The 20,357-nt window shown below is 43.1% G+C and overlaps 1 protein-coding gene across 9 annotated transcripts in view; it reads left to right on the top strand.

The window, feature by feature from the left end:
* The window catches only part of MPHOSPH9 (M-phase phosphoprotein 9), a 75,853-nt gene that overhangs the window by 16,505 nt on the left and 38,991 nt on the right, over positions 1 to 20,357 (top strand). For 7 of the 9 annotated variants that reach the window (XM_034934753.3, XM_008964500.5, XM_034934755.3 and 4 more), the window contains 6 exons: positions 1,966 to 2,056; positions 7,049 to 7,155; positions 13,842 to 13,967; positions 14,133 to 14,593; positions 14,898 to 15,053; positions 18,901 to 18,988. In XM_034934753.3, the coding sequence (XP_034790644.1) occupies positions 1,966 to 2,056; positions 7,049 to 7,155; positions 13,842 to 13,967; positions 14,133 to 14,593; positions 14,898 to 15,053; positions 18,901 to 18,988 (1,029 nt within the window). The remainder of the gene's footprint in view (positions 1 to 1,965; positions 2,057 to 7,048; positions 7,156 to 13,841; positions 13,968 to 14,132; positions 14,594 to 14,897; positions 15,054 to 18,900; positions 18,989 to 20,357) is intronic. The other 2 variants (XM_055096317.2, XM_008964504.5) reach the window with 1 other exon arrangement.

Raw genomic sequence — 20,357 nt, 5'->3', positions numbered from 1 at the left:
ACCTCAAGTGATCCAACCACCTCAGCCTCCCAAAGTGCCGGGATTATAGACGTGAGCCACTGTGCCTGGCCCAAAGAAATTTTTTTAAAATATATTTTTGTAGAGACAAGGTCTCATTATGTTGCCCAGGCTGGTCTCAAACTCCTGGCTTCAAGTGATCCTCTTGCCTTGGCCTCCCCAAATGCTGAGATTACAAGCATGAGCCACTGTGCCTGGCCAGATAATTTTTAATATGCCTGTATAGCCCTTATTGCTCTAAATTTGTCACAGAATAGCATTGTTTAGTATAACACATTGAAATGGCAAAATCAGGTCCCTCTACAAACCCAATACCTTTAGAAACTGGCCATGTCTTATCCTGAACATGGTCTTTTTGTCATCCTATGAAAAAGATCTATTAAAGAGGTCATAAGAAGATCGTCCTACAGCCTTCATAAGGCATTATTTATTCCTCTTTCAATAAATTTTATTTCTTCAATTTAGGCTTCCTGATATCACCATTCTTTGTACTTTTTCAGATTTATATTGAAGAGGAGGGAAGTGAAGGTAAATGAAGCTCTATGAACCACAAAAGCGTCTGTGGTCTAGGAAAGCCCTTTAGTACTGTGTTGCTAGTTTTATTCTAGAAAAGCCGTTTGGTACTATATTGGTAGCTCTAGAAAAGCCATTCAATACACCCCCACCACCACGCCCGGCTAATTTTTTGTATTTTTAGTAGAGACGGGGTTTCACCATGTTAGCCAGGATAATCCCAATCTCCTGACCTCGTGATCTGCCCGCCTTGACCTCCCAAAGTGCTGGGATTATAGGCGTGAGCCACCGCGCCCGGCCTTCTCTTGGTCTTAAGTAGTGAGACAAATTCAAACAGGTGGAATTTCTTCCTTGATGAGAAAGAAAATAAGTGGTGCCTTATAAGGCTCATGTGTTAATTCCCCATCTTTGTAGGTAGTGTTATTTCAGTGTGCTTTTACTTTGGCAATGGGTTCATGGATGGTTACATACTCTTTACAGGAATTAAAAGTTTCATGAGGGACCTGATAAGAAAAATTCTGATAGAAATATTCTCATCACATATCTCTGGAAACACATTTCTTGCGACAGTGTCAGAGATGTGAGGATTGATTTGTTCAGAATTTTTACTAGAATTGATAAGTAAGCAGGGACTACTAACCAATTGTTTGTATATAGGAAGTAGTCTACTACTTAAGGCTCATATTATTGATTTATGGTTTTTAGAGTTAATCTGATTTATTGTAATTATGATAAAAATGAATTGTTAGAGCTTTTACATTAATTTTTATACTAAATGACTTTAATTCTAGGCACTTCAAATTTGTTTTGGAAGTAAATGGCAAATTATAAATACATTTTAGGTCTGAACTCACGAAATAATACCTGCCCCCATTTTTCTCCTTCCAGCTCCACAGAGAACCGAAATAAACTTTTGTAAATTACATAGGCAAAAAAAAAAATCTGCAACAGTGAATTCCTATCAGTTAGCATTCTTGTAACCATGGGGAAATCAGGCTTTCTTCTTTTTTTTTTTTTTTTTTTGTTTGAGACAGAGTCTTGCTCTGTTGCCCAGGCTAGAGTGCAGTGGCACGATCTCGGCTTACTGCAACCTCTGCCTCCCAGGTTCAAGTGATTCTCCTGCGTCAGCCTGCCGAGTAGGTGGGATTATAGGCACCCGCCACTGCGCCCGGCTAATTTTTGTATTTTTAGTAGAGACGGGGTTTCATCATCTTGACCAGGCTGTTTTCGAACTTTTGAGCTCGTGATCCACCCGCCTCGGCCTCCCAAAGTGCTGGGATCATAGGCATGAGCTACCGCGCCTGGCCAGGCTTTCTTCTTTGAACCCTCTGAAGGTTTCTCCCCACCTGGTTTGAGGCCTGGCTCTCATTTCTTGGGTCAGCAGATTGTGCCTAATGACTTTTAGCTGTCAATCAATAGTATTCTTTCTTGTAGTCTGATTTTGCTGCTGCTACACATCCTCGTGCTTTTTACCTCAGTAAACCAGATGAAACTCCAAATGCTTGGATGTCTGATTCAGGAACAGGTATGATACTTACATTTTTATTTTTTTTAACCTAAACTGCATACACTCAGAGGAAGGTACTTAGATTTTTAGAGCATTATTTTTAAAAAACAACTTGCCTACATTTCTCCATATGGGATGATACTGTATAGTAGTATGGTTTTGTAAATGTGTTATGTGTTGTGATGTTCTCTGATAGCAGCCTTACCTTTGTTTGTTTTGTTTTTTGAGACAGGGTCTCACTCTGTCACCCAGGCTGGGGTGCAGTGGTGCGATCACAGCTCACTGCAGCCTCAGCCTCCTGGGCTCAAGTGATCCTCCCACCTCAGCTTCCCAAGAATAGCCGGGACAACAGGCGGTGTCACCATGCCCAGCTACCTTTTGTATTTTTTTGTAGAGACAGGGTTTCGCCATGTTGCCTCAGCTGGTTTTGAACTCCTGGGTGCAAGCAATCCACCAGCCTCGGTTTCTCAAAGTGCTGGGATTACAGGCTTCAGCCACCATGTCCAGCCACCTTTCTTTCTTGTCTTAATTTATGTTACAAGACCTGTAAAGAGAATAAAGAAGTACTTTTGCAGTTGTTTTGAACAGCTGTAAAAATCATCAACCTTTTTCAGGTAGTCCAAAATGAATTAAATTCAAACCCTCTGAGCCATCCTTTACACTCCATGGTGAGCTTATTCCAATCTTAATGGCTTTATATACAGACTTTATTTTTTTTCCATATCCCACATCCAATTCATCAGGATGAATTAGCTTTGCCTTACAAATCTTTCTAGAATCCCACCACTTCTTACCACCTCCACAGCTTCTAGCCTAAGAGTGTTCTCTCATCTGTCACCTGGGTTGCTACTGTCTTCCTAACCAGCCTCCCCACTTCCACTCTTGCACACTTCAGTCTGTTCTCAACATAGTAGACAAAGTGATCCTCTGAAAAGTTAAGTCACATCATGTGACTCCTCCTCTCCAAACCCTGTTGTTCACAGAGTCCTTACAGGGGCCCACAGTGCCTAACAACCTAGCCCTGTTACCTCTTTGACCTCACTTTATACTGAATTGTTCCTCGAATTACAATGGGGTTATGTCCTGATAAACCCACCATAAATTGAAAATATCATAAGTTGAAAATGGGCTGGGCACAGTGGCTCATGCCTATAATCCCAGCACTTTGAGAGTCCAAGGTATGAGGATCGCTTGAGGCCATGAGTTTGAGACCAACTTGAGCAACAAGTTGAGACCCCATCTCTACAAAAGAGTCAAAAAATTAGCCAGGGATGGTGATGCACCTGTAGTGCTAACTACTTGGAAAGCTGAAATGGGAAGATTGCTTGAGTCTGGGAGGTCAAGGCTGCAGTGAGCCATGATCACACCACTGCACTCCAGCCTGGGCAACACCAAGACTTTGTCTCAAGAAAAAAAAAATTGAAAATGCATTTAGTACACCTAGCTTATTAAACATCATAGCTTAGCCTAGTGTACATTAAATGTGCTCAGAACACTTACATTAGCCCACAGTTGGGCAAAATTATCTAACACAAAGTATTTTGTAATAAAGTATTGACTATTTCATATACTTTATTGAACACTGAGAGTGAAAAACAGAATGGTTAGCCAGGCGCGGTGGCTCATGCTTGTAATCCCAGCACTTTGGGAGGCCAGGTTGGGCGGATCACGAGGTCAGGTGATCGAGACTATCCTGGCTAATACAGTGAAACCCCGTCTCTACTAAAAATACAAAAAATTAGCTGGGCTTGGTGGCGGCCGCCTGTAATCCCAGCTGCTCTAGAGGCTGAGGCAGGAGAATGGCGTGAACCCAGGAGGCAGAGCTTGCAGTGAGCCGAGATTGTGCCACTGCACTCCAGCCTGGGCGACAGAGCCAGACTCTGTCTCAAAAAAAAAAAAGAATAACAGAATGGTCATATGGGTACTCAAAGTATGGTTTCTACTGACTGCATATCGCTTTTGCACCATGATAAAGTAAAAAAAAAAAAAAAAAAAAAAAAAAAAAGTCAACCATTGTAGGCTGGGGATTGTACTCTGTCCCTTTTTTTTTTTTTTTTTGAGACAGAGTTTTGCTCTTGTTGCCTAGGCTGGAGTGCGATGGTGTGATCTCGGCTTACTGTAACCTCTGCTTGCCAGGTTCAAGTGATTTTTCTGCCTCAGCCTTCAGCTTCCCAAGCTGGGATTACAGGCATGCACTACCATGCCCAGCTAATTTTGTATTTTTAGTAGAGATAGAGTTTTTCCATGTTGGTTAGGCTGGTCTTCAACTCCTGACCTCAGGTGATCTGCCCACCTCAGGTGATCTGCCCGCCTCAGCCTCCCAAAGTGCTGGGATTACAGGCGTGAGTCATTGTGCCTGGCTGTGCTCTGTCCATTTCTTTGATGAGAAGGGAGATTGTCTGCTCAAATGTCCCAGATAGGTTTTAGGACTTTTGCATTGGCTGTTTTCCATACTTGAAATGTTCTTTTCCCTGTATAAGGGAGCTCCCTCATACATGGCTAAAATGGCTGATGCCCTCTTAATTATCCTCTCAGTAGCCAACCCTGTTCACCTGATTCAAAAATAGTGCCTGCCCATCCCACCCCCCACTACATATCCCCTTTATCCTATTTTAAAATCTCATCAGAGTGCTTACCACCTATATACTGCATGATTTACTTACTTTTCATGTCTCACTCCTCCTGCCTCCCCAGCCTGGCACTATAGGTACTCAATAAACATTTGAATTATTTACATTGATTCTATATGTCTATACTACTCACAAAGAAATCGTCAGCTGGGCATGGTGGCTCACACCTGTGATCCCAGCACTTTGGGAAGCCAAGGTGGGCAGATCACCTGACCCCAGGAGGTTGAGACCAGCCTGGGCAAGATAGCAAAACTTCGTCTCTACACAAAATACAAAAATTAGCTGGGTGCAGTGGTGTGAGTTTATAGTCCCAGCTACTTGGGAGGCTGAAAGGGAATGATGGCTTGAGCTCGGGAGGTCAGGGCTGTAGTGAGCTGTGATTGCACTACTGTACTCCAGACTGGGTGACAGATGGAGGCCCTGTCTCAGAAAAAAAAAAAAAAAAAAAAAGAAATTGTCTATTTTAAAATATATTTTAAGGCTGGACCTGGTAGCTCACAACTGTAATCCTAGCACTTTGGGAGGCCGAGGAGGGTGGATTGCTTGAGCTCTGGAGTTCGAGACCAGCCTGGGTAACATGGCCAAACCCTGTCTCTACTAAAAGTACCAAAAAAATTAGCAGGGCTTGGTGGTGTGTGCCTGTAGTCCCAGCTTCTTGTGGGGCTAAGGCAGGAGGATGTCTTGAACCTGGAAGGTTGAGACTCTAGTGAGCTGGGCTGGGCGCAGTGGCCCATGCCTATAATCCCAGCACTTTGGGAGGCCGAGGCGGGAGGATCACTTGAGATCAGGAGTTTGAGACCAGCCTGGCCAACATGGTGAAGCCCCATCTCTACTAAAAATACAAAAATTAGTCTGTGTAGAAAGAGGTAGACATGGGAGACTTTTCATTTTGTTCTGTACTAAGAAAAATTCTTCTGCCTTGGGATCCTGTTGATCTGTGACCTTACCCCCAACCCTGTGCTCTCTGAAACATGTGCTGTATCCACTCAGGGTTGAATGGATTAAGGGCGGTGCAAGATGTGCTTTGTTAAACAGATGCTTGAAGGCAGCATGTTCGTTAAGAGTCATCACCACTCCCTAATCTCAAGTACCCAGGGACACAAACACTGCGGAAGGCCGCAGGGTCCTCTGCCTAGGAAAACCAGAGAACTTTGTTCACTTGTTTATCTGCTGACCTTCCCTCCACTATTGTCCTGTGACCCTGCCAAATCCCCCTCTGCGAAAAACACCCAAGAATGATCAATAAAAAAGAAGAAGAAAAAAAAAAAAAAATTAGTCTGGGCACGGTGGCTCATACCTGTTTTCCCAGCATTTTGGGAGGCCGAGGCAGGCAGATCACTTGAGGTCAGGAGTTCGAGACCAGTCTGGCCAAAATGGCAAAACCTTGTCTCTACTAAAAATACAAAAATTAGCAGGGCGTGATGGTGCATGCCTGTAACCTCAGCTACTCAGGAGGCTGAGGCAGGGAATCACTTGAACCTGGGAGGCGGAGGTTGCAGTGAGCCGAGCTCGCGCCATTGCACTCCAGCCTGGGCAACAGAGTGAGACTCTGTCTCAAAAAAAAAAAAAAGAAAAAACAAACCAAAAATTAGCTGGTTATGGTGGTACATGCCTGTAATTCCAGCTACTCAGGAGGCTGAGGCAGGAGAATCGCTTGAACACGGGAGGCGGAGGTTGCAATGAGCCGAGATCACTCCACTGCATTCCATCTTGGGCAACAGAGCGAGACTCTGTCTCAAAAAAAGAGACCACAGTGGACTGAGATGGCACCACTGCACTCCTGGGTGACAAAGTGAGACCCTGTCTCAAAAAATAAAAAAATTTATTTTATTATTATTATTTTAATTTTTTTTTGAGACTCTGTCACTCACTCTATCACTCAGGCTGGAGTGCACTGGCACCATCTCAGCTCACTACAACCTCTGTCTCCTGGGTTCAAGCGATTCTCATGCCTCAGCCTCCCAAGTAGCTGGTATTACAGTGTGTGCCACCACACCTGGCTGATTTTTTGATTTTTAGTAGAGATGGGGCTTCACCACGTTGGCCAGGCTGGTCTCAAACTCCTGACGTTAGGTAATCCTCCTGCCTCAGCTTCCCAAAGGGCTGGGATTACAGGCGTGAGCTACCGTGCCTGGCCAAAAATGTGTATTTTAAATTGTACCAACTCATCTTGACTTTTTATATTTCAGTTTTAAACATTTGCATCCAGTTAGGACTCTTACATAATAAGGAATTTAGATAACTTTTTTCCATCAAAATTCAAATTAACCCAAAATTAATTTCTTCCCATATTTAATTTCCTTTAGGTAGAAATGTTATTCTAGAAAGCATTTTTGTTTTTTTCTCACTCTTTTCTATTCTGTGTATTTGTGCACATCAGGATTGACTTACTGGAAACTAGAGGAAAAGGATATGCACCACTCTTTGCCTGAAACTTTAGAGAAGACGTTCATATCATTGTCTTCCACAGATGTGTCACCAAACCAGGTAATTTAAAAACACACGGTGGCCGGGCGCGGTGGCTTACGCCTGTAATCCCAGCGCTTTGGGAGGCCGAGGTGGGCGGATCATGAGGTCAGGAGATCAAGACCATCCTGGCTAACATGGTGAAATCCCATCTCTACTAAAAATACAAAAAATTAGCCGGGCGTGGTGGTGGGCGCCTGTAGTCCCAGCTACTCGGGAGGCTGAGGCAAGAGAATGGTGTGAACTCAGGAGGCAGAGCTTGTAGTGAGGGGAGATCGCGCCACTGCACTCCAGCCTGGGTGACAGAGCAAGACTCCGTCTCAAAAAAAAAAAAAACAAAAAAAACACAACAAAACAAAACACACACACCGTGGGCTGGGCGTGGTGGCCTGTAATCCTGTAATCCTGGCACTTTGGGAAGCTGAGGTGGGTGGACCATCTGAGGTCAGGAGTTCGAGACCAGCCTGGCTAACATGGTGAAACCCCGTTTCTACTAAAAATACAAAAAAATTAGCCAGACTTGGTGGCGTGTGCCTGTTCATCCCAGCTATTTGGGAGGCTGAGGCAGGAGAATCACTTGAACCTGGGAGGCGGAGGTTGCACTGAACCAAGATTGTGCCATTGCGCTCCAGCTTGGGCAATGAGAGTGAAACTCCATCTCAAAGAAAAAAAAAACTGTGTGTGTTTGTGTTTTACAATTGTTGCTAAGTACTCCAGTATAAATTTTATTTTTCAACTTCTAAAATACTGGAAAAAGCATGGGCTTTAGAATCATACTCACTTGTTTTCAAATGCAGTCTGTCATTTTTGCCTTATGTAATCTTAGCAATGCTTCTTAAAAGTGGAATTAAAGGCTGGGTGCTGTGGCTCAAGCCTGTAATCCCAGCACTTTGGTAGGCCAAGGTGGGCAGATCACCTGAGGTTGGGAGTTCAAGACCAGCCTGGCCAACATGGTGAAACCCCATCTCTACTAAAAATCCAAAAATTAGCTGGGCGTGGTGGCATGCACTTGTAATCCCAGCTGCTCAGGTGGCTGAGGCAGGAGAATCACTTGAACCCAGGAGGTGGAGATTGCAGTGAGCCAAGATGGTGCCACTGCACTCCAGCCTGGGTGACAGAGCGAGACTCCGCCTCAGCAAAAACAACAACAGAAAAAAGTGGAATTAAAAATTCCACTTTTAAAAAATTCTGGCTGGCTTGAGCTGGGCATCGTAGTTTACACCTGTAATCCTTGTACTTTGGGAGGCTGAGGTGAGAGGATCACTTGAGCCCGGGAGGTCACACCATTGCACTCCAGCCTGTGTGACAGAGTGAGACCCTGTCTCAAAAAGGGAAAAAAAAATGCTGGTTAGTGTTTTGTGAAATTAAATGGATTGTGCCTACTATTTCATATGTAGTAGGTCCTCAGCTATTAATTTCTTCCCCTTTTCCCAGAATTGGTGTTGATTTTTCATTTGTTACACCTCCATTCATTTTCATTTGTTATGCAATCCATTTCCACCATAGTTATGAGCAACTTAATTTGCTGTATTCTTTTTTTTTTTTTTTGAGACAGTTTCACTCTGTTGCCAGGTTGGAGTGCAGTGGTGCGATCTTGGCTCACTGCAACCTCTGCCTCCCGGGTTCAAGTGATTATCCTGCCTCAGCCTCCCGAGTAGCTGGGACTACAGGCACATGCCACCACGCCCAGCTAATTTTTGTATTTTTAGTAGAGACGGGGTTTCACCATGTTGGTCAGGATGGTCTCGATCTCTTGACCTCATGATTTGCTTGCCTTGGCCTCCCAGGTGCTGGAATTACAGGCATGCACCACTGCGCCCGGCCAATTTGCTGGATTTTCTTTGAGTAAGAAAGGTACATTTAAAAAAAAAAATTTTTTTTTTTTTTTTTTTTTGAGACGGAGTCTCAGTCTGTCACTTAGGCTGGAGTGCAGTGGTTCCAGGTTCAAGTGATTCTCCTGCCTCAGCCTCCTGAGTAGCTGGGATTATGGGCATGCGCCACCATGCCCGGCTAATTTTTGTATTTTTAGTAGAGAGGGAGTTTCGTGATGTTGGCCAGGCTGGTGATCCACCCACATCAGCCTCCCAGAGTGCTGGGAATACAGGCGTGAGCCACTGCGCTGGCCCATTTTTTTAAAATTTAAGAGCAAAGAAATAAAACTATTCAGTAAATGTACATCAATGTACCTATTTCACCTCTGTATTTTTTTTTCTTTTTTTTTTTTTCTTTGAGGCGGAGTCTCGCTCTGTTGCCCAGGCTGGAGTGCAGTGGCGTGATCTCAGCTCACTGCAATCTCTGCCTCCCAGGTTCAAATGATTCTCCCACCTCAACCTTCCAAGTAGCTGGGATTACAGGCACCTGCCATCATGCCCAGCTATGTTTTGTATTTGTGTAGAGACAGGGTTTCACCATGTTGGCCAGGCTGCTCTCGAACTCCTGACCTCAGGTGATCCGCCCGCCTTGGCCTCCCAAAGTGCTGGAATTACAGGCATGAGCTAGTGCACCCGGCCTTCATTTCTGTATTTTGATCAGGTAATGAAAGAGTACCTGGGGAAAAGGAGAGATACTATTAAAGTAACCAAGAAACATAAAAATGAATGACATATACAGACAGACAGATGGGGCAATGTACTTGTAAGCATCAGAGTCTCAGTGACGGAAACCAACGTTCCATACTTTATGAAAGGAACAAAAAGACACAGGTCAACACAGAGAAATGAAGTATGAGGGGGGTAAGATTGTAGGGGGCAAGGCAGGCTTAGTAGGCTTTGCAATTGCAGGGCTCACAGTGTTACCTGATCTTGAACATCAGTAAGTGGATACTGCATTTTGTTGACTCTACGGTATTGTCAACTTTAAGGTTTCCCATTTCATGTTCTACCAAGAAAAATTTATAAATTAGACTGATACAATGCTTTTTTTTTTTTTTTTTTTTTTTACCACTTTAGAATTTATATTTTATTCTTATGGAAAGAGTCTTTAGACTTAAACATAGGTTTTATTATGTATCAGTAACTTTTTTTTTTTTAATTAGAGAGAGGATTTTTGCTGTGTTGCCTAGGCTGGTCTCAAACTCCTGGGCTCAAGTGATTCCCCTGCTTTGGTCTCCCACAGTGCTGGGATTACAGCTGTGAGTCACTGTGCCTGGCCTATTATATAACTTTTTTTTGAAACGGAGTCTTGCTCTGTTGCCAGGCTGGAGTGCAGTGGTGTGATCTCGGCTCACTGCAACCTCCACCTCCTGGGTTCAAGCGATTCTCCTGCTTCAGCCTCCTGAGTAGCTGGGACTACAGGCATGCGCTACCATACCCAGCTAATTTTTTTGTGTTTTTAGTAGAGACGAGGTTCCACCATGTTGGCCAAGATGGTCTCGATCTCCTGACCTTGTGACCTACCTGCCTCAGCCTCCCAAAGTGCTGGGATTACAGGTGTGAGCCACTGTGCCTGGCTTATTATATAACTCTTATGCATACTTTAAAAAGGAAAACATAAGTGAAATAAAAGTGGCTAAAATTCTTTCCTTCTCAGAGTGTTATACTCTTCTCTTCTCCTCTCTTCTCTTCTCCTCTCCTCTCCTCTCTTCTCCTCTTCCTCTCTTTCTCTCTTTCTTTCTTCACGGTCTCACTCTGTTGCCGAGGCTGGAGTATAGCAGCTTCATCATAGATAACTGCAGACTCAACCTCCTGGGTTCAGGCGATCCTCTTGCCTCAGCCTCCTGAGTAGCTGGGACTACAGTCATGTGCAACCACACCTGGCTCATTTTTTTTTTTTTTTTTTTTTTTTTTTTTTTTTAGTAGAGGCAAGGTCTCTCTATGTTGCCCAGGCTGGTCTCTCGAACTCCTGGACTCAAGCAATCCTCCTGCCTCAGCCTCCCAAAGTGCTGGGATTACAAATGTGAACCACTATGCCTGGCCACTTCTCTCTCTTCACCTTGGTGTTAGTTTCTGTGTTTTCCCACGTTATCTTCCTCTAGCCCACCAAGAGCATCAGCGATTCTGCATTTCTTTAAAAAGAATAGAAAGGCCTTTCTGCTTTTTACCTGTCTTAGTAGCATGTAGGACTAGCCCACTTTGGACTCCCATGTGGAGTATGTTGCTAAACGTGTCTGATTCACCGTTCTCTTAAATATTGGTCCTCAGGAGCTTCATTGTAGTGTGTAGGTTTGTCTTCCAAGCTGCTGATACCTATTTGGCCAATTTTGAGCTCATGAGCAGGGAATGACAGTCTGTCACAACCACAACTTGGCCCAAAGCCATAGCAATTATAAAATGCCATTAATTACAAGAGGCATCCCTACTTTAGAGATGTTAACATGACAAGAACTAAAAGTGGTGAAAAGTGGTACTTTTCTATTCCCATGAGCTTTGAGTAGAATAATCCCAACTATTCCCCCAGGCCACCAGGCTGTGGCCATAGCTGGAGTAATGCTACTCTTCACAGGCTTCAGGTCTTGAAAAGGCTTCTTTAGGTTATTGGCATGTAAAGAATGAATTCTACAGCAGGATTATGGGAATTGTGGTACTTTTTTTTTTTGAGGCAGAGTCTCGCTCTGTTTCACAGGCTGGAATGCAGTGGTGCGATCTCAGCTCACTGCATCCTCCGCCTCCTGGGTTCAAGCAGTTCTCCTGCTTCAGCCTCCCAAGTAGCTGGGATTACAGGCACGCACTACCACACCCGGCTAATTTTTGTGTTTTTAGTAGAGATGGGGTTTCACCATATTGGCCAGGCCGGTGTCGAACTTCTGACCTCAAGTGATCCACCCGCCTTGGCCTCCCAAAGTGTTGGGATTACAGGCGTGAGCCACCACAGTATATTTTAAAGGTTTAGATTTAACAAATCAATGCCTTTAATGCACACACTCACAAGGTTTTAAAAATATATATTCATGGTGCTCTGCAGCCTACGTAGGGTCTAGAAATGGGACACAAATTTAAAGCTACATGATTAATGTGTTCTTTCAGTGTTTTCAGTGTATCTATTGTTGAATCTGTAATCTCATTTGTGACAGTGTTCACAGTTTAAATTTGAGGCCCAAGGTTAATTGGTTCTCCTCTCACACCCTATAATACGTCCCACCTTGAAATAATTTAAGCCCAAAGTTTTAATGTTTAGAGCCTAGACCTCTCTGCAACATTTTTAGTGTAGTGAGGCCCTGGTTTCAGTTTTTCGAAATTAGGGTCCTATCTTCTGTTTTTTGAGACAGAGTTTTGCTCTGTCGCCTAGGCTAGAGTGAAGGAGTGCAGTGGCATGATCCCAGCTCACTGCAACCTCTGCCTCCTGGGTTCAAGTGATCGTCCCACTTCAGTCTCCTGCGTTGCTGGGATTACAGGCCTGCGCCACCACTCCCAGCTAATTTTTGTATTTTTAGTAGAGACAGGGTTTCACCATAGTAGCCAGGCTGGTCTCGAACTCCTGACCTCAGGCGATCCACCTGCCTTGGCCTCCCAAAGCGCTGGGATTACAGGTGTAAGCCACCGTGTCCAGCCTAGGGTCATATCTTCTTATTTTACTAATGAATAAAGGGACTTATTTTCACTTGATCTTAGCCAAAAGGCTGAGAAGTGATGGGTGGGGGGGACTTATTTTCATTGGGTCACTTTGTGACACCTAGTTTTGTTTGGCCAACTCTTTTAACAAACATGATTGTAACTACATAGATAAGGAACTCCAGCTCTTGGTGCTTTTTCTTCAGCCATATGAAATTAATTTGGCCGAAAGTTTTCTCATCCTTCTATCATTCATTCTGAAGTATCTTGTTTTCTTTTCTTTTTTTTTTTTTGAGACGGAGTTTCGCTCTTGTTGCGCAGGCTAAAGTGCAATGGCGCAACCTCGGCTCACCGCAACCTCCGCCTTCCAGGTTCAAGCGATTCTCCTGCCTCAGCTTCCCTTGTAGCTGGGATTACAGGCATGCGCCACCATGCCTGGCTAATTTTGTATTTTTAGTAGAGACAGGGTTTCTCCATGTTGGCTAGGCTCGTCTCAAACTCTCGACTTCAAGTGATCACTCACCTTGGCCTCCCGAAGTGCTGGGATTATAGGCATGAGCCACTGCGCCTAGCCTATGAAGTATTTTCTTACCTCAAAACTTGGTTATTGGCTAGGCGTGGTGGCTCATGCCTGTAATCCCAGCACTTTGGGAAGCTAAGGTGGGAGGATTGCTTGAGCTCAGGAGTTTGAGACTAGCCTGGGCAACATGGTGAGACCCTGTCTCTACAAAAAAAAAATAGAAAAATTAGCTGGGTGTGGTCTTGCACTCGTGTAGTCCCAGCAACTTGGGAGGTTGAGGCAGGAAGATCACTTTAGCCTGGGAGATTGAGGCTGCAGTGAACCATGATCACACCACTGCACTCCAGCCTGGGCAACAGGGTGAGACCTTGTCTCAAAGAAACCCAGAAAACTTGGTTCTTATTTTGAGTGGGAGAACTACTAAGAATTTCATTATTTGGAAGTATTCATAGGCTGCTAAATAATTAATGTTCACATTATCCCCTTAGTGTCCTAAATTGTTAGGAGATCCAAACATCTTTCCATTCTGAGGTAGACTCATCATACTAGGTAATGACTTCCAAGCTTGTATTACAAATCTGACAGTCTACATTTTCAATTTGCTTAAAGTCTTTCAAAAATCTTTTTATGGTGCTTATTTTGATATCATTAATTTGTTTCATTATTGATAACACCATTTAATTTTGTTTCGTGTCTTTAAGTCTAATACTAGTAATGAGATGAAGCTACCGTCACTGAAGGATATTTATTATAAAAAACAAAGGGAAAGCAAGCAGTTACCTGAGAGGAATCTCACTTCTGCTTCCAACCCAAATCATCCACCAGAGGTAAAGTTGTCCACATTCTGCCGAGTGAACGTGAACAATGCTTCCTGACTCTAACTTTTACCTCAAGCTTCATTTTCCCTAGGAGATCTAAAGCGTACTCACTTCAAAACAAGCAAAACAAAGCCGAGTTCTGAGGGTAAGACTTCGTTGTTGTCTGGTTTCCAGGTCCTGACTCTAGATCCTACGTTACACATGAAGCCAAAGCAGCAGATTTCAGGGATTCAACCTCACGGCCTTCCGAATGCCCTTGATGACAGAATATCCTTTTCCCCGGACTCTGTTCTAGAGCCTAGTATGTCTAGTCCCTCTGACATAGACTCATTTTCACAAGCAAGTAATGTCACTTCTCAGTTACCTGGATTTCCAAAATATCCCTCACACACAAAAGCTTCTCCGGTGGACTCTTGGAAAAATCAGACATTCCAAAACGAAAGTAGGACCAGTTCCACGTTTCCGTCAGTATATACCATTACTAGTAATGATATCTCGGTCAACACTGTAGATGAAGAAAACACTGTCATGGTTGCTTCGGCCTCAGTCAGTCAGTCCCAGCTTCCAGGTACAGCCAACAGTGTCCCAGAATGCATTTCATTGACTTCCTTGGAAGATCCTGTGATATTGTCTAAGTATGTATTTCAGTGAATGGCTTGTAATGTTAATAGATTTTCTGTGATATCTGATTGAAAATGATCTTTATTGAACTTCAGTATTGCATAAAGTCTTAGAGATTTAGCATTTTTAAGATGGAGCATATAAAAACTTTTTCACTTGATTGTTAACTTTTTGTGTATTAATCTATATATTTTGTAGTATGCAAAGGAAATATGCTATATTTTTGCCCATGAGAATCATTGTGTTCTTGGTTTCTCTTGTGGGATGGAGACTGAGGATAGCTTTCCTAATATATATTTTTTATTCTCACCGAATAAGGATTAGGCAGAATCTGAAGGAAAAGCATGCTCGACACATAGCAGATCTTCGAGCTTATTATGAATCAGAAATAAATAGTTTGAAACAGAAGCTGGAGGCAAAAGAAATCTCTGGAGTTGAAGATTGGAAGATAACCAATCAAATTCTTGTAGACAGGTAAAATTTATAATTTAGCTGTGAAGTTTTCTCCACCTTGGATGTATTATTTTCACAGAAGTATAATGTGAGAAAACACTTTGAAAACATATACTTTGGATCTGAAATTTTAACAGTCATGTTTGCGTAAGTATTTTTGAAGCTAAACCCCGCTCTTATAATACACTAATAACTGACGTGGAGCCATTTGTTTCACATGGGCAAAATACTGAAACAGTTGAGCGAATTTTGTATATGCAGAGTAATGTCATTGATGGGAGGAGCAGTACTATGGACTTCCTAATAAGTCTATGGCTTATGTCCTGTGGCAGTTCTTCACCTTTTTAATAGGCCCATTAAAATACTGTAGTTCCCATTCCAAAAAAACCCACAAAGAAATGCAGGGGAGAATGGCCTTATATTCAGGATAGCTTCACACCTATTTTAGAATCACTTAGAAAATCTGATGCTTTCACTAGTATTAGTAGTAGAGTCCTTGCAACATACTTTACCATTAAACGGGACTTGGTCAGGCATGGTGGCGCACGTCTGTAACCCAGCACTTTGGGAGGCTGTGGCAGGCAGATCTCTTGAGCTCAGGAGTTCAAGACCAGCCTGGGCAACATAGTGGAACCCTGTCTCTACAAAAAATTAAAACATTAGTTGGGCATGGTGGCGTGTACCTGTGGTCCCACTTACTGGGGAGGCTGAGGTGAGAGGATTGCTTGAGCTCAGGAGGTCGAGGCTGCAGTGAACTAAGGTTGTACCACTGCCCTCCAGCCTGGGTGACAGAGCGACACCCTGTCTCTAAATAAATAAATAAGACTTAAATAGATTGAAAATCGATGCAGGTCTAGCTGATAGCAAGGCATTCTCTAAGGAGAAAAGACAAAGCTCACTTCAAAGAGCTTAGGAGGGAATTAAAATCTTCCATCTGGTTAACAGTTTAACTTTCAAAAAACAAAACAAAACGAAACAGTTTAACTTTCAAAGTTATGGGAAAACTAGCCTTTATACTGTAAGTAGTTTTGGTTGCTGTGGTAGTTAACATGGCTGTCTTATTGAATGTTTCTACAGCTTTCATTTTGCATTTAGTGGTGTGGGGGTACAATGGTAGGGAAAAGTAATTTGAAAAAGAGCCAAACCAAAAGAAAAGAGACAGGTTTAGGTTTTTTACGACACAAACAGTAGATAGCAGGTTATGGGAAGTTGGTTTTTTTATTATTGTTTTTGTTTAGAAGGCAAAGATGAGGCTGAGTGTGGTGGCTCACACCTGTAATCCCAGCAGTTTGGGAGGCCGAGGCAGGCAGATCACTAGAGGTTAGGAGTTCAAGACCAGCCTAGATAACATGTTGAAACTTTGTCTCTACTAAATATACAAAAAGCAGCTGGATGTGGTGGTGCGCACCTGTAGTCCCAGATACTCGGGAGGCTGAGGCAGGAGAATCACTTGAACCCGAGAGGCGGAGGTTGCAGTGAGCCAAAATTGTGTCACTGCACTCCTGCACTCCAGCCTGGGAGACAGAGTGAGACTCAGTTTCAAAAAAAAAAAAAAAAAATGCAAAGATGACTGTAGTTACTTCCTGTACGAAAACAAATATGAAAGAAGCCCGCCAGTGAACTTTTGAAGATTAAAAACAGTCCTAAAGAAGGTACCTAGAATAAATTATAGCCAGTCAAAACATTTTTATGACTAGAAGATGTTTGAGCATGTAGGGCAATGAGCAAATATAGGTGGAGCAAATTGGAAGCCAGGGTTTTAAGTAAATGGCTGTGTTATAGCAGTTAATAACAGTGGCAGGCTTGGTTACTGGAGTAGATGTAATCACTGTGTAAAATGAATAGCAGTACATTATTTCCTCCTCTTCCCAAAAAAGATTTGATCTGGCTTATGGTTAAAAAAAAAAAAAAAGCTGTGTTACAGAGGACAGTAGAAACAAAATACGTGGCAGTCATTTAGAACTGGAGAAATGATTCCCCCAAGATAAAAACCATTGTTATCAGTGTATACACTGGTTTTTTCCAAACTTAAAATTGCAAATTGGAGAATCCCCCTGGTGTTACAAATGGAGCCATTAGCCAGCTGTGATATCAGATTACTATGTCACGGATTTAGAACTTGGGACAGTGATCCTCTGGCACATTAGAATCCATAGTACTGAAAAAAGTCAAATACAATTAATACACACTTGATTATTTGAGTGCTTTTTTTTCAAGAATAGTCTCATCAGTATTTCATGTCTGTGCCGCATTAATGCACAGTGGTTAGGAGCATGAACTAGGAGTGCCCAGCTTATGTTCCCAGTGTGCTGCTTGCAATCTATGTGACTTTCAGTGAGGAACTGAACTGTCTTTGTTTTCTCAACTGTAAAATGGGATCAATGATAATCTTTTTTTCTTTCTTTTTTTTTTTTTTGAGATGGAGTCTCTGTCGCCTAGGCTGGAGTACAGTGGTGCTGTCTCGGCTCACTGCAAGCTCCGCCTCCCAGGTTCATGCCATTCTCCTGCCTCAGCCTCCCGAGTAGCTGGGACTACAGGCGCCCGCCACCATGCTCGGCTACTTTTTTGTATTTTAGTAGAGACGGGGTTTCACCGTATTATCCAGGATGGTTTAGCCAGGATGGTCTCGATCTCCTGACCTTGTGATCCACCGGCCTCGGCCTCTCAAAGTGCTGGGATTACAGGCGTGAGCCACCGTGCCTGGCTGGGACCAATGATAGTCGTAATGGACAGAATTGTGAGGATAAACGAAACGTGCTTAAAGACCTGGTGTCTAGTCAGTGCTAAATAAATAAAGCTTTTATTATTCATACTATGTTAAACACCGAGTCAAGATGGTAACTGAATTCTTCTATGTATTTTGTTATTTTGAGGATCTGTGATAATTAACTTTACAAAGGAAGTTAATTATAAGAATAGTTATATTCGTGCTAAATTCGAAATAGTACAGAAGGACATAATATGAAAAGTAAATTGGATCGCATGAGTCCAGGAGTTTGAGACCAGCCTGGGCAACAAAGTGAGATCCCATCTCTACAAAAAATCAAATTAGCTGTGTGTGGTGGTGCATACTCAGGAGGTTGAGGCAGGAGGGTTGCTTGATCCCAGAAGGTTAAGTCTGCAGTGAACCGTGATTGCACCACTGTACTTCAGCCTGGGTTATGGAGTGAGATCCTGTCTCAAAAAAAAAAAAAAAAAAAAAAGTAAATCTCCCTACCCGAACCTCTAGTCCCAAATCCCAAATCCAAATTTAAGTTTTTGCATTTTTCCAGAAATCATAATGCATATATGTAGATACAGATTTTTTTCAAGCTAAGATCAAGCTATTTTATGCATGTCTTTTTTTTATATCTTTTAAAAAAATTATTTTAGGCTTTTTTTTTTTTTTTTTTTGAGACAGGTTCTCACTCTGTCACTCAGGCTGGAGTGCAGTGTTGTGATCTCAGCCCGCTGCAACCTCAGCCACCCAGGTTCAAGCCACCCTCCCACCTCAGCCTCCTGAGTAGCTGGGACTACAGACACATGCCACCATGCCCAGCTAATTTTTGTATTTTTAGTAGAGATAGGGTTTCACCATGTTGGCCAGGCTGATCTCGAACTCCTGGCCTCAAGTGATCTGCCTGCCTCAGCCTCCCAAAGTGTTAGTATTACAGGTGTGAGCCACTGTGCCTGGCCAATTTTAGCCTTTTCTCTACATACTATATTATTAGATTCATTGGGCTATATTCTATTAAAATGGCATCCTGAGTCTTAGTTAACACTGGAGAATTTGTCTTATGTTATATATTAGAGAATTGGTTAGATTTATGTAATACTTTTAAGGGTAATAATTTTATCTTCTAATTGAAACTAAATTTATGGTTTTTAGATGTGGCCAATTAGATAGTGCTTTGCATGAAGCTACTAGTCGCGTGAGAACACTTGAAAATAAGAATAACTTACTGGAAATTGAAGTGGTAAGTACTCTTTTTTTGGTGGGAGTTCTGGTGAGACAAATGAATTATTTCGTGACATCAGTTATGTTTCTTGTCTTTTTAAGGAAGGCTTATGAAGTTTATATTTTTAGTGCTGTTGGCTTCATATAATGCTATAAACTTTACCCTTTTTTTTTTTTTTGAGACGGAGTCTCGCTCTGTTGCCCAGGCTGGCGTGCAGTGGCGCGGTCTTGGCTCACTGCAAGCTCCGCCTCCCGGGTTCACGCCATTCTCCTGCCTCAGCCTCCTGAGTAGCTGGGACTACAGGCGCCCTCCACCACGCCCAGCTAATTTTTTGTATTTTTTAGTAGAGACGGGGTTTCACCGTGTTAGCCAGAATGGTCTCGATCTCCTGACCTTGTGATCCTCCTGCCTCGGCCTCCCAAAGTGCTGGGATTACAGGCGTGAGCCACTGCACCCTTTTTTTTTTTTTTTTTGAGATGGGGTGTCACTCTGTCGCCCAGGCTGTAGTGCAGTTGCGCGATCTCAGCTCACTGCAACCTTCGCCTCCCAGGTTCAGGCGATTCTCCTGCCTCAGCCTCCCTAGTAGCTGGGACTACAGGTGCATGCCACCGTGCCCAGCTAATTTTTGTGTTTTTACTAGAGATGGGGTTTCACCATGTGGGTCAGGCTGGTTTGTAATGCCTGACCTCGTGATCCACCCACCTCGGCCTCCCAGAGTGCGGGGATTACAGGTGTGAGCCACCGCATCTGGCCTAAACTTTACCCTTTTAAAACTTACCTTTTGGCCAGGTGTGGTGGCTCATGTCAGTAATCCTAGCACTTTGGGAGGCTGAAGTGGGAGGGTTGCTTGAGCCCAGGAGTTCGAGACCAGCCTGGGTAACATACAGAGACCTCTGTCTCTACAAATTAGCTGGGCATGGTGGTGCACAGCTGTGGTCCCAGCTACTTGGGAGGCTGAGGCAGGAGGATGACTTGATCCCAGGAAGTTGAGGCTGCAGGGATCATGATTGCGCCACAGCACTGTAGCCTGGGCAAGAGAGCATGACCCTGTCTCAAAAAAAATTTTTTTAAAATTTTTTGCAATATAATTTGCATACCATAAAACTTACCCTTTTAAAGTGGACAATTCCACGAATTTTAGTATATTTAGAGTTGGGCAACCACCACCACAATCAATTTTAGGACATTTTCCTCAAAAAAAAAAAACAAAACAAAAAAACCCCACACCCCTTAACCGTCACCCCCCACATTCTGTCCTTCCACACTCTGGCAACCACTACTCAGTTTTCTTTCTCTGTGCATTTGCCTTTTCTGAACATTGATATAAATGAAATCCTAGACTGTGTGGCCTTTTGTGTCTGGCTTCTTCACTTAGTATAATATTTTC

The sequence above is a fragment of the Pan paniscus genome, chromosome 10 (assembly GCF_029289425.2).
Source record: "Pan paniscus chromosome 10, NHGRI_mPanPan1-v2.0_pri, whole genome shotgun sequence".
NCBI classification, from domain to species: domain Eukaryota; kingdom Metazoa; phylum Chordata; class Mammalia; order Primates; family Hominidae; genus Pan; species Pan paniscus.
The sequence above is the reverse complement of the archived record's forward strand: the minus strand, read 5'-3'. Positions and strand labels throughout refer to the sequence as shown.